The sequence below is a fragment of the Sander lucioperca genome, chromosome 21 (genome assembly GCF_008315115.2).
Source record: "Sander lucioperca isolate FBNREF2018 chromosome 21, SLUC_FBN_1.2, whole genome shotgun sequence".
In the NCBI taxonomy this organism is placed as follows: Eukaryota; Metazoa; Chordata; class Actinopteri; order Perciformes; family Percidae; genus Sander; species Sander lucioperca.
Window position 1 is genome coordinate 3,213,097 of NC_050193.1, and position 13,791 is coordinate 3,226,887.

General features: G+C 40.0%; 2 protein-coding genes across 2 annotated transcripts in view; one reads left to right on the forward strand and one right to left on the reverse strand.

The window, feature by feature from the left end:
• LOC116049985 (keratin, type I cytoskeletal 13-like) overlaps positions 1–13,791 on the reverse strand; it is an 83,747-nt gene that overhangs the window by 29,100 nt on the left and 40,856 nt on the right. The gene's annotated exons all lie outside the window — the stretch shown is intronic.
• Positions 2,365–9,663, forward strand: LOC116050013. The gene is made up of 14 exons (XM_035996729.1): positions 2,365–2,368; positions 2,626–2,890; positions 3,118–3,283; positions 4,002–4,282; positions 4,510–4,675; positions 4,848–5,128; positions 5,356–5,519; positions 5,692–5,974; positions 6,202–6,347; positions 6,538–6,820; positions 7,048–7,193; positions 7,375–7,666; positions 7,894–8,039; positions 9,650–9,663. The coding sequence occupies exons 1-14, from the start codon at positions 2,365–2,367 to the stop codon at positions 9,661–9,663; spliced, it is 2,637 nt and encodes an 878-aa protein (XP_035852622.1).

Below are 13,791 nucleotides of genomic sequence, written 5' to 3' on the forward strand. Positions count from 1 at the left end.
AAACAATATTCCCATTAGTTAAGAACTGCACTATAATAATGTATTGCATCTCTGAACATTACTACTATAATCGTTATTATTTTATTTTATTACATGGCTTGGTTGAATTCCAATGTAGAATGCGTTCTGTTATTTCTTGATAACAGACCGTTGCCATGAAAAACAGAGCGTTACTATGGACGCAGTTCGGTTTAGCGGAAGCAATACACTCGTTTTTAAATCAATAAACTCCTTTTTAAATCAATATTTTGTGTCAAAGTAATTTATTTGGTAGGTAGCCATGTAATAAGCGGGATAATGTATAGCGAGGCGGTAGTTATAGCGAATACAACCTGATATGAAAAGGGAAGGCTAATGGTGGATCTACTGTGACTGTGTTATGGTAACGTTACTTTAAAACGGACGTTGACATGATGTTGGCGAGGTTTTCCATCTGAGTGTGATACACTCATGTACCTCATATAATCAGGGTTCAAAAATCCCTATTTTTGTAAGCATGAACCAGCAAGGGAGACGTGCGTTTACTGTGTCGTTGATACAGTAAATATGCAGCAGCTAGGATGTTACGGTACATACATCCGATAAGGTGCTTAGCATTCGTTCAAAACTTACCTTTCTTTGTGCAACTTCAGGTGTCGAACAAAGTTGGACGTTGTGGCAGCTCCGTCTGTAATCTTCGACCCGCATGTTTTGCAAATTGCAACTCTTTTTTTGTCGACTACCTCGTAATTTTTAATAACCAAACGAACCTATCTTCGGTATCGTTTTGCCAACTGGCTCGTTGTTGCTTGTGCTTCATTGGTTGTCTTGCAGTGTGCCTGCTTAGATGCTGTCGAATCAAAACAACGTGGGACTACAGTGATTGGATGTCGTGCAGGCAGTGTGCGTGCTCTCTGCATGCATACAGGTGGTGCACATTTTTTTCACAGATGCAGATAAACTGAGAGCGGCGCGGCCGTGTGAACATTTTCTTCCCCAGTTTTCATGGGAAGTAGCAAGTCTTCTCGAGTCAAAAGGTGCAAGTCTTTGTACATTTTGTCGAGTCGAGTCTGAAGTCATCAAATTCATGACTCGAGTCTGACTCGATTCCAAGTCACATGACTCGAGTCCCACCTCTGGCACTCACTGCTTAATTAATGCAGCCGGACACAAGGTCTACACCTAATTCTCCCACCCAGAGCATGGTATCAACAAGTCTGACTCCTCTGGCACAGCCTCCTGCGGCGAAGTAACGTTACAGTATAGTATCAGTTAACAAAAGACACACAGGGGCAGTTTGCTGACTTGATTAAAAGAAACCGGGCACATGTGAAAGTTATAATTTTTGCTTTTCTGTGCGAAACAAGGCATTGCGAGCCTGAGTATATTTTACACATTAGCCCAGCCTATTCTGTAGTGATCCGCAGAGTCTGGTTTTTCTAAGCCCGCGGTCACCCGACCGAAAGGTCAGGCTCCATTCCTGCTCCTCCTGTTTCTCTGAAGGTGATGGTCCCCCAGGGAAACCTGACAGGTCTGTCGGGTTTCCCTTTGTTTTAAAGACTTAATTGTGGCCAACTCCCTAATCAGGGCTCAGCTATATAAGACAGACCATGTATGTGAGAAGATGCACATTTCTGCCTTCAAGAGTTGATCTTTAGTTTGAAGTCAGGAAACCCTTTTTGCCTCGCCTGCCTTGTGACTGGGGAATTTGTTCTCAGAGAGAGTGAGTATGTTCAGATTTTCAAGGTATTTTAATACATTGTATAACCCCATTGGTTCCCCCTGCTTGTACAGCTGTGCTGTTTTGTGCTTTGCCTTTTTTGTGTGAGTTTCTAGTGTCTTGGTTTGTAATGATCCCAAAAAACTCCGCCAAAAACCTTTGTTGGTAGTGAGTATTACCACCAGCAGCATTTAAGCATTTTTCTGTTGTTTACTACCAGACGAAATTGACGATGAGGCACTTTCATGCAAGTCAATGGAGAGCTCGGTTGGGTGGGAAAATAAATTAGCTTTGTGTCTATTTACCCTTCAACTCTAACTCTTGGTTTATAAAACAACAGCCATACCTTTAGGTAGGGTAATGTTTTCTCACAAATTCCAGCAAATTACTTTTAAGTTGTTTATTTACCAGCGCTTTAAAAAAAAAAAGGTACATGAAATACATTCTACTTAACAATAATGCTTAGGTATTTAATTTAATATTTATTAACAATTTTTTTATTTATGTGAACTTCCTCCACAGGATGATGACTCCATCTGTGGTCTTTGTCTTGTTGGCTGTTCTAGGACAGACCAGCGGCCAAGTTGGTGAGATTATTCTTTTAATTGGTTGAATCAAATTATTGATATTTACCCAATGAATTCACATTTTTGTATGTAATAGGCATGTGTAACATGTGTGCCTATCTATCTATCTTCCTTATCACATTTCATAACTAAACACTGCTCGAATTGATGGTTTATACCATATACTATAACGTGACCAATACATGACTTAGACATCACATTCAAAGTTCAATCAAATATGCTGACTGCTTGTTCTATGGCGACAAATTTGGTCAGATCAAAACATTTAATGTGTCTCTTCCTTCCATAAACTTTAATGACACATTTTGTAACTTTGTCCAGAACCTAATATTGCTCAAGCTGGAAACGTGATTCAGTCCTCTGTGCTTGGGAATGGCGTCCCTGAAAGGGCCATTGATGGAAATCGTGCTAGTGACTGGGCAGAGGGATCCTGTACCCAGACTAACAATGAATTAAAACCATGGTGGAGACTGGACCTCCTGAACACATATCAGATCAACACTGTCACCATCACCAACAGAGGAGATTGTTGCCCCAAAAGAATCAATGGTGCTGAGATCCGCATTGGAGATTCCCTCAATGACAATGGCAACGGTAATCCCAGGTATAACAACACTTTCTGTGTTATATTAGATTTAAACATTTAACATTTGTTGTGTAAATAACAGGAAGTTAGTGCACTAGATAGCTACATAATTACCTAATAGAAAGCCATAGTTTTCACAGCAATAGCATGATCAGAATTTAAATACGAGTGGTAAGATGTATGCACAGTCTGTGTGTGGTTACAGAGTTTTACTCATAGTGCTGTTTTATTTTATTTTTCATCAGATGTGCTGTTATCTCATCTATCGCAGCTGGGACCACCCAAACTTTTGCGTGCAATGCAATGGAAGGTCGTTATGTAAACATTGTGATTCCTGGTAGACGACAGTACCTGACACTGTGCGAGGTGGAAGTCAATGGTCAGCCTAAAGGTAACACTGCTCCAACTGGTGATTTATACCATTTAATGTGACCAATAAATGACTTTGAGCTAGGGCTGAACGATTTTTGAAAATAATCTAATTGCGGTTTTTTTTCCCAAATATTGTGATTTCGATTCGATTATTTTTTTAAGCTTTGTCTTCTGTATTATTCAACAAAGAAACAATAAATCATTTTATAGTATGAACAACACACAATTACACACTAGACAGTTAAAAAAGTAAAATTATAGTATATACACACACACACACAACAGTGTATCTTTTTTTTTACAGTGCACAGAGGAGCTGCCTCAGTTCTACGTGTCTGTATTCATTAACTGCATGTATGGACTCAAACCAGAATAAAACCCTTCATTTTATTAAAATGGCTGTAAAAGTTTTAAACTACAACTCAGAGTTGTTTCAATGACAGAAATCAGTTCAAGGTACGACGTAGCGTTAGCATGCTAAGTTGATGCTTTCTCTGCTGAGTGCAGACTGATTTGTTCTCGCGAGTCATGTGACCAAATCGCAGCCTTTGCGATTAGGAAATCGCGTTTTAACATATCGCGATATTATCGCAAATGCAATTAATTGTTCAGCCCTACTTTGAGCAGACAGTCACATTCAAAGTTCAATTAAATATGATGACTGCCTCTTCTTTGGCGACAAATTTGGTCAGATCAACACATTTAATATGTCTGTGCCTTCCATCTTTAATGACACATTTTGTAACTTTGTCCAGAACCTAATATTGCTCAAGCTGGAAACGTGATTCAGTCCTCTGTGTTTGGGAATGGCGTCCCTGAAAGGGCCATTGATGGAAATCGTGCTAGCGACTGGGCAGAGGGATCCTGTACCCACACTAACAATGATTTAAAACCATGGTGGAGACTGGACCTCCTGAAGACATATCAGATCAACAGTGTCACCATCACCAACAGAGGAGATTGTTGCCCCGAAAGAATCAATGGTGCTGAGATCCGCATTGGAGATTCCCTCAATGACAATGGCAACCGTAATCCCAGGTATAACAAAACTTTCTGTGTTATATTAGATTTAAACATTTAACATTTGTTATGTAAATAACAGGAAATTAGTGCACTAGATAGCTACATAATTACCTAATAGAAAGCCATAGTTTTCACAGCAATAGCATGATCAGAATTTAAATACGAGTGGTAAGATGTATGCACAGTCTGTGTGTGGTAACGCAGTTTTACTCATAGTTCTGTTTTATTTTATTTTTCATCAGATGTGCTGTTATCTCGTCTATCGCAGCTGGGACCACCCAAACTTTTGCGTGCAATGCAATGGAAGGTCGTTATGTAAACATTGTGATTCCTGGTAGACGACAGTACCTGACACTGTGCGAGGTGGAAGTCAATGGTCAGCCTAAAGGTAACACTGGTCCAACTGGTGATTTATACCATTTGATGTGACCAATAAATGACTTTGAGCAGAAGGTCACATTCAAAGTTCAATTAAATATGATGACTGCCTCTTCTTTGGCGACAAATTTGGTCAGATCAACACATGTAATATGTCTGTGCCTTCCATCTTTAATGACACATTTTGTAACTTTGTCCAGAACCTAATATTGCTCAAGCTGGAAACGTGATTCAGTCCTCTGTGTTTGGGAATGGCGTCCCTGAAAGGGCCATTGATGGACATCGTGCTAGCGACTGGACACAGGGATCCTGTACCCACACTAACAATGATTTAAAACCATGGTGGAGACTGGACCTCCTGAAGACATATCAGATCAACAGTGTCACCATCACCAACAGAGGAGATTGTTGCCCCGAAAGAATCAATGGTGCTGAGATCCGCATTGGAGATTCCCTCAATGACAATGGCAACGGTAATCCCAGGTATAACAAAACTTTCTGTGTTATATTAGATTTAAACATTTAACATTTGTTGTGTAAATAACAGGAAATTACTGCACTAGATAGCTACATAATTACCTAATAGAAAGCCATAGTTTTCACAGCAATAGCATGATCAGAATTTAAATACGAGTGGTAAGATGTATGCACAGTCTGTGTGTGGTAACACAGTTTTACTCATAGTTCTGTTTTATTTTATTTTTCATCAGATGTGCTGTTATCTCGTCTATCGCAGCTGGGACCACCCAAACTTTTGTGTGCAATGCAATGGAAGGTCGTTATGTAAACATTGTGATTCCTGGTAGACGACAGTACCTGACACTGTGCGAGGTGGAAGTCAATGGTCAGCCTAAAAGTAACACTACTCCAACAGGTGATTTATACCATTTAATGTGACCAATAAATGACTTTGAGCAGACAGTCACATTCAAAGTTCAATTCAATATGATGACTGCCTCTTCTTTGGCGACAAATTTGGTCAGATCAACACATGTAATATGTCTGTGCCTTCCATCTTTAATGACACATTTTGTAACTTTGTCCAGAACCTAATATTGCTCAAGCTGGAAACGTGATTCAGTCCTCTGTGTTTGGGAATGGCGTCCCTGAAAGGGCCATTGATGGAAATCGTGCTAGCGACTGGGCAGAGGGATCCTGTACCCACACTAACAATGATTTAAAACCATGGTGGAGACTGGACCTCCTGAACACATATCAGATCAACAGTGTCACCATCACCAACAGAGGAGATTGTTGCCCCGAAAGAATCAATGGTGCTGAGATCCGCATTGGAGATTCCCTCAATGACAATGGCAACGGTAATCCCAGGTATAACAAAACTTTCTGTGTTATATTAGATTTAAACATTTAACATTTGTTGTGTAAATAACAGGAAATTAGTGCACTAGATAGCTACATAATTACCTAATAGAAAGCCATAGTTTTCACAGCAATAGCATGATCAGAATTTAAATACGAGTGGTAAGATGTATGCACAGTCTGTGTGTGGTAACACAGTTTTACTCATAGTTCTGTTTTATTTTATTTTTCATCAGATGTGCTGTTATCTCGTCTATCGCAGCTGGGACCACCCAAACTTTTGCGTGCAATGCAATGGAAGGTCGTTATGTAAACATTGTGATTCCTGGTAGACGACAGTACCTGACACTGTGCGAGGTGGAAGTCAATGGTCAGCCTAAAGGTAACACTGGTCCAACTGGTGATTTATACCATTTGATGTGACCAATAAATGACTTTGAGCAGACAGTCACATTCAAAGTTCAATTAAATATGATGACTGCCTCTTCTTTGGCGACAAATTTGGTCAGATCAACACATGTAATATGTCTGTGCCTTCCATCTTTAATGACACATTTTGTAACTTTGTCCAGAACCTAATATTGCTCAAGCTGGAAACGTGATTCAGTCCTCTGTGTTTGGGAATGGCGTCCCTGAAAGGGCCATTGATGGAAATCGTGCTAGCGACTGGGCAGAGGGATCCTGTACCCACACTAACAATGATTTAAAACCATGGTGGAGACTGGACCTCCTGAACACATATCAGATCAACAGTGTCACCATCACCAACAGAGGAGATTGTTGCCCCGAAAGAATCAATGGTGCTGAGATCCGCATTGGAGATTCCCTCAATGACAATGGCAACGGTAATCCCAGGTATAACAAAACTTTCTGTGTTATATTAGATTTAAACATTTAACATTTGTTGTGTAAATAACAGGAAATTAGTGCACTAGATAGCTACATAATTACCTAATAGAAAGCCATAGTTTTCACAGCAATAGCATGATCAGAATTTAAATACGAGTGGTAAGATGTATGCACAGTCTGTGTGTGGTAACACAGTTTTACTCATAGTTCTGTTTTATTTTATTTTTCATCAGATGTGCTGTTATCTCGTCTATCGCAGCTGGGACCACCCAAACTTTTGCGTGCAATGCAATGGAAGGTCGTTATGTAAACATTGTGATTCCTGGTAGACGACAGTACCTGACACTGTGCGAGGTGGAAGTCAATGGTCAGCCTAAAGGTAACACTGGTCCAACTGGTGATTTATACCATTTGATGTGACCAATAAATGACTTTGAGCAGACAGTCACATTCAAAGTTCAATTAAATATGATGACTGCCTCTTCTTTGGCGACAAATTTGGTCAGATCAACACATGTAATATGTCTGTGCCTTCCATCTTTAATGACACATTTTGTAACTTTGTCCAGAACCTAATATTGCTCAAGCTGGAAACGTGATTCAGTCCTCTGTGTTTGGGAATGGCGTCCCTGAAAGGGCCATTGATGGAAATCGTGCTAGCGACTGGGCAGAGGGATCCTGTACCCACACTAACAATGATTTAAAACCATGGTGGAGACTGGACCTCCTGAACACATATCAGATCAACAGTGTCACCATCACCAACAGAGGAGATTGTTGCCCCGAAAGAATCAATGGTGCTGAGATCCGCATTGGAGATTCCCTCAATGACAATGGCAACGGTAATCCCAGGTATAACAACACTTTCTGTATTATATTAGATTTAAACATTTAACATTTGTTGTGTAAATAACAGGAAATTAGTGCACTAGATAGCTACATAATTACCTAATAGAAAGCCATAGTTTTCACAGCAATAGCAATATCAGAATTTAAATACGAGTGGTAAGATGTATGCACAGTCTGTGTGTGGTAACGCAGTTTTACTCATAGTTCTGTTTTATTTTATTTTTCATCAGATGTGCTGTTATCTCGTCTATCGCAGCTGGGACCACCCAAACTTTTGCGTGCAATGCAATGGAAGGTCGTTATGTAAACATTGTGATTCCTGGTAGACGACAGTACCTGACACTGTGCGAGGTGGAAGTCAATGGTCAGCCTAAAGGTAACACTGATCCAACTGGTGATTTATACCATTTGATGTGACCAATAAATGACTTTGAGCAGACAGTCACATTCAAAGTTCAATTAAATATGATGACTGCCTCTTCTTTGGCGACAATTTGGTCAGATCAACACATGTAATATGTCTGTGCCTTCCATCTTTAATGACACATTTTGAAGACAAGAGTACCTGACACTTTGTGAGGTGGAAGTCACTGGGAAACTAAAATTATTCTAAAACAATTTTGTTAGTTCATGTCAACTTATTTTTAACGCTGGTATATGCAAGTTAGCGTATTCAATGAGTTCTGGCTTTTAAAACCGAGCATATTTTTAGTAAAACACCTGGCATTGTCATATAGTCCAATGTGTGTTGTCCTTTATAAAGTAAAGAATAAGAATATCATAAGGTCAGGACAATCGCATGCTGAAGCTTTATGTAGAAACTAACACAGATATTTGTTTAATACATTAGCTAACATAAGAATAGGGTTATAGAGGTTATTGTTCAAATTTAGACAGCGAGCAAAAGAGATGGCTTCAGGAGATACAGCTCTGTTAACTGATCATACCTACTATTCTGTGCCATGAAAGCGACAAGAGAGGCATAATTTAACAGAGCTGTGGAGAAATGAAAGCAATGGGTGTGAAATTACTGATATACAAGAAATAGGCCTCTTGGCTGCATTTGGCATTGGGTGTGTTTTAATTTTTCTTGGTGTTGTTTTTATCTACTATACTTAATAAAAATTACATTTACAAAAGCTAATCGTCATCGTCTTTTTTTTCCTCCCACAAAACAGCACTCATTGTCTGTTTGTCCAGACTTGATTGGCTCTCTTTTCAAGTCAGGTCAACTTTATTGTCAATTCTGCAACATGTGCCAGACATACAGAGCAATTAAAAATATGGTTCTCTCTGACCCACGGTGCAATAACAACACATATAACAAGTATAATATAAAACATAAGAAATGTATTCAAATAAAGATAAAAAAGACATCGGCCCATGTGGTCACAGGGGCCAATGTACTTGTATGCTTGTATGCACCTCTGTGTGAGGTGTAAAACAAGTACAGGGTGTTACTTTCTCTTGTAGAAAAGTTTCCATGTTGATGGAAATGGGGGAAAACAGTCTTGAGATCTGCGTTGTTAAAAACCCCGGCTGTCTGTAGCTCACTGATGGTAATAAATCAAGTGAGAAGTAGGCTCATTTTCTCATAGACTTCTATAGAAAGCAAACCCTTTTTTGCAATCACATGTGTCGCCCCCTGCTGAAATTCAGATACAATACAGGTTTAAGGCACTTTCGCTTTTGCATCACTTCACCGAACTGGATGCTCTGTCCATTCATTACATAAAGTATAAAAGGAGGCGAAGTCCATCCCCTTCTGGTGGACCTCATGGGACCTTAATTTGGAGGAAATATGCATGTTAGTGTACCGGTAATTATTTTTTGATCCCAACTGAATTGAGCCATGGATTACAAATATGATGTTCGTCAATTTAAAATATATTTTTTTAACTGAAGAAAGTCTCAGTTTGTCGTATGACAACTTAGTTTTGTGTGAAACCGCTCAGTGAACTACATCTCTTCTCTCACATAATTTAGGTCACCTGGCTTGATGCTCGGATTTCTCGCTCCCTGGCTTAGCTGTTCCACAACACATGTAACGTTCTTTTACATGGTGTGTTTTATCCAGCAAAGTTTTATCAGCAGAGAAGCGTAAAAACACGTGAGATCCTCTGCTCGTGTGAGTAACGTTACGTCCCGGTACGATACACACGGACATCGTAGTTTCAGCGCGTCATCCATGCGACTTTGAAGTGTGTAGTCTTTCTAATTACGTATTTTCACAGTATTATACTCCAACAGTTTGACAATAAACTGAGACTTTCATGACTTGCAAAATTACCTTTTAAACTGACGAACATCATTATGGGCTCTATTTTAATGATCTAAGCTCATGGCATGAAGCGTCTGGTGCAGGTGCATTTAGGGTGTGTCCAAATCCACTTTTGCTAGTTTGACAGCGGAAGAAAATTGTCCGTGCGCTGGGCGCATGGTTCAAAAAGGTTGTACTTAGTGTCTTCATTAATCAGAGGTGTGTTTTGGGCATAACATGCAATAAACCAAGTGTCATCTCCCATTCCCTTTAAAAGGCATGCACGTTTGTACATTGGTGCATTGCTATTTTGATGGAGGATTTGCACTGTAATACTTTTATTTGTAATTTTCTGCATGTGTGTGTGTGTTGATGCGTGTCCCTGTGTGTGTAACAAGCATAGTGTGCGCGCGCTGTGCACAAGTCTAGGCACATTTTACCAATTTGCTGTTAAAATTACATTGAAATGCTGCGCTATTGACTTTAGACCAGGTTTTTGTTGGTCAATGGCACGATCACTTCCCGCTGCCTCAAGATAGCAATATGCTCCCAGAATGCACCTGAGCACACCTCCCTGTAAGACCAGCATGCCCATGGGCGCAAAGATGGCTGCAGGTGCATTTGCTATTTAAACGACGTGGGCGCTGGATGGGAAATTAACAACTGCGTCGTTCTTAAACTAGCAAAGACACTTGCGTCGGGCTGTGTAATTCATGGCTCAATTCAAACGAGATAAAAAAAAGGATAAGTCTTTCCTCATTCACTACCGTTCTTATGTCTTCCAAATTAAGCTCCCATGATGATCCACCGGAAGGGGAGGGACCTCGCCTTTCTTCGGTCCACCATGATGAAAATCCATAGCCACCATCAATTAAAGAAGAGTGGAGCTTAGCAGTAAATTGGCCATAACTCACTAACTTGACTAGTCATCATAACATTTGTAACATATCTCCAGTCCGACATAAGAAATTGGCCTATACAATGATTTTGAAATCAGCCAATAGGAGGCTTCAAAAATACCAGAAATATGTACTGCAAAACTTGGTGGACAGAATTACAACAAAATTGGTACATATGGTCTTGGGGCGAGTATTAAATTAGATCTGAAGTGTCATATTGATTGACGCATGTGGGCGTGGCCTATTTAGCATTATATTTTAAATTATATTCTCAAGTTACTGTAGGCTGGAAGGAGCTACATACATGAACATGTTCAGCATAATTGATGGTAATGTGCTAATTCTTCCCATAAAATATGATTCAATTTGGCCTGATGCGCTATAACTTAGGCCAACATTTTGAAGGGCCATGTCCCTCACACAGTGAGTCCGATTGACTTAATATTTCTCAAACATGTCTACCTCAATGTGTTCTACAACTTCTGCCATGATGTTTTTTGCATAATGTGAAAAACACTAAAATAACCGAAATAATGGGACTTATTGAAATGCTGCATCTATTGTAGTGATAAAACAGGTGTGTGCTTGGTTTCACCACTTTTTCTATTCAGGATTAAACCATCGGAAGTGGTTTTGTGAAGCTTTGTGAATCTAGAAATCGCTCAACGCTGCTTTTGGCTTTGACTTTGGTGATTGTGGCTCAGGTGGTAGAGCAGTCACCCACAAATCGGAAGGTTGCTGGTTTGCCCTGCTGTCCAATGTCAAAGGGAATTGCTCCCGATGCTGCACCACTCTTGTGGAAACACAATAAGCATGGAAACTAAATGCACACTTCCTGCATTACTGAATTACTTCAAATACTAAGCTCCTCCTTTAGTTAAATAGTATTCACATGAAATAAAACAATAAAACATTGAGACCATTCAGCATAGGACACTGGGAAACAACTATTTAACACTGGTTGCTATGGAATTGTCACTAGGCTTCCTCAGTCATTGTATATTTATGCACATAGGTAAAGGTGCCGAAGCTGAACATTATATTCCAAAACACATATGTTTATTTTTAAAGCAGATTTTAAATTACATTGTAACAATTTAACAATTTGCCCTTATGAAATTCAATCGTGGCACGGCTGTCTTGGAATGCAATAGACAGACGGTGGCAGGATGCCCCGACACTTAAATTATAATGTAACAGTGAACAATCAGTGTTCGACCTACAGTCTGTTGAGATGCCTCTCCAAACGCAGAAACCACACCATGAAACGTTAAGACACGTTGAGAAAAAAGATCCATATTTTGCCGTAATCCAATGACACGAAAAAAAAGTAACCCACAGTGATCAGTAGATCCACAAACAGAGTCACGGTGTATCCAGCAAGGCCTATATGAGCGTCACATTCAGCAGCCAGCTCCAAACAGGTGAACGAGGCCTCTCCACTTCGCCGTTTAAACAAAGTGGAATAAACGTATAAAAGTCCAAATCTACACAAAACCCGCAATCAATTAGTAAGATGACATCACATGTATATACATGGCATTTAGGAAACCTTTATTGCAAGGTTGGCACAGCAAGATGTCCAGACTAATGCAACAGCAGTCCTGCTGCTCCCATCGTCAGCCAGGTCATATTTTTGTTTACTAAAGCAGTATATGAAATCTGATGTATTACCTACCACCAGTTAGTTGTTTTCTGTTATTTAAAATATTTATAAAATATCTGGTCATGCCAGATATAATTATTCCACAAATTTTTTAAACAATGCAATTACCCGTTTGAGCCACCAGGGGGCAGTGCTCCTCCTGCCCCCCCCCCCCCCCAGCCATCTCCGCGTTTGTGGTCAGACCCATCTGCTAGGTTTGACTGCACCAAACAAGCCACTTCGAAATTTTGCTCTTTTTATGAATACAAAAGTTGGGTGACCCTCCCCTCAACAAAGAATAAAGAGACATGACCCTCCCCTATTTTCCTCTGGTGGTCCATTCCATAAATACCCAACGGTCCCTAAACTGCTAGAACTACAACTTTCTGTTGGCTGAGAAAGGGGTTGAACCCTCAAATTGCTGCTTGCAGCTACTTTATTTTATTGTCTTTGTTTTGGCAGTTGTGACGTTTAGTCCAGATTCATCGTCTGCTTAACGTTTAGCAGAGAGTCTTTATAAGCTTTGTCCATGTTTTGCTGCAGTGCATATATTTTTTGCATTCAGCCATCTCATTCCCTACCCACCTTTTTGTGTCAGAAATGTTTTCTCATGTATAAAATGTCTTTTCTTATGTATGAAATGTTGAGTTTAAAGTAGATTATGTTGTGTGTAGACATTGGACTGGAAGCTTTGGATGAAATATCTTTTGTGTTGGTGTCATGTAACTGTGAGCGATGGGCCACTTAGTGGCATGACACATAAAATATCATTCATACAGTAAGTCCATGTATTGTGTAAAAGAAACAAGAGGTCATGTTTTCTTACTTTCTGTGTGAAGAGTCTGATGCTGATGGATGGAGGATCAGGAATGAGAGCCTGACCTGTCAGCTCCTCCTGTTTCCCTGGAGGAGCTGACGGTCCGGTCCTGTAAGTCCACACGGAGCCCCGAGGAACAGACATCCAGTCGGACCACAAACGCCTCATAGCTCACAGCTCTGCCCTCAGGTGAGATGATTGAGAAACAGCTCACGACAGGAGGGGTATGTTGAGATGTTATCACAGCTGAGAGATTATTTTCATTGTTGATTAATCCGTTTATTTCCTGGATGAATGGATTAGTTGTTTGTTCTCTAAAATGTCAGGAAACAGTGACACATGTGGATCAGTAATTCTCGAAAAGTCCTAGATGACGTCCTCAAATATCCTGTCTTTTCCACACCTTAAAGATATTCAGTTTCCTGTCACAGAGGAGAGAAGAAACTAGGACATATTCACATTTAACACACTGACATCACACAAGTTTACCTGTTTTCTCAACAAACA

What these genes read in the sequence shown, in the direction of transcription:
- LOC116050013 (XM_035996729.1), top strand. An exon ending in AAGTAACACTACTCCAACAG is followed by an intron (nt 5,520 to 5,691) that starts GTGATTTATACC and finishes AACTTTGTCCAG; the next exon opens with AACCTAATATTGCTCAAGCT. An exon ending in AATGGCAACGGTAATCCCAG is followed by an intron (nt 5,975 to 6,201) that starts GTATAACAAAAC and finishes ATTTTTCATCAG; the next exon opens with ATGTGCTGTTATCTCGTCTA.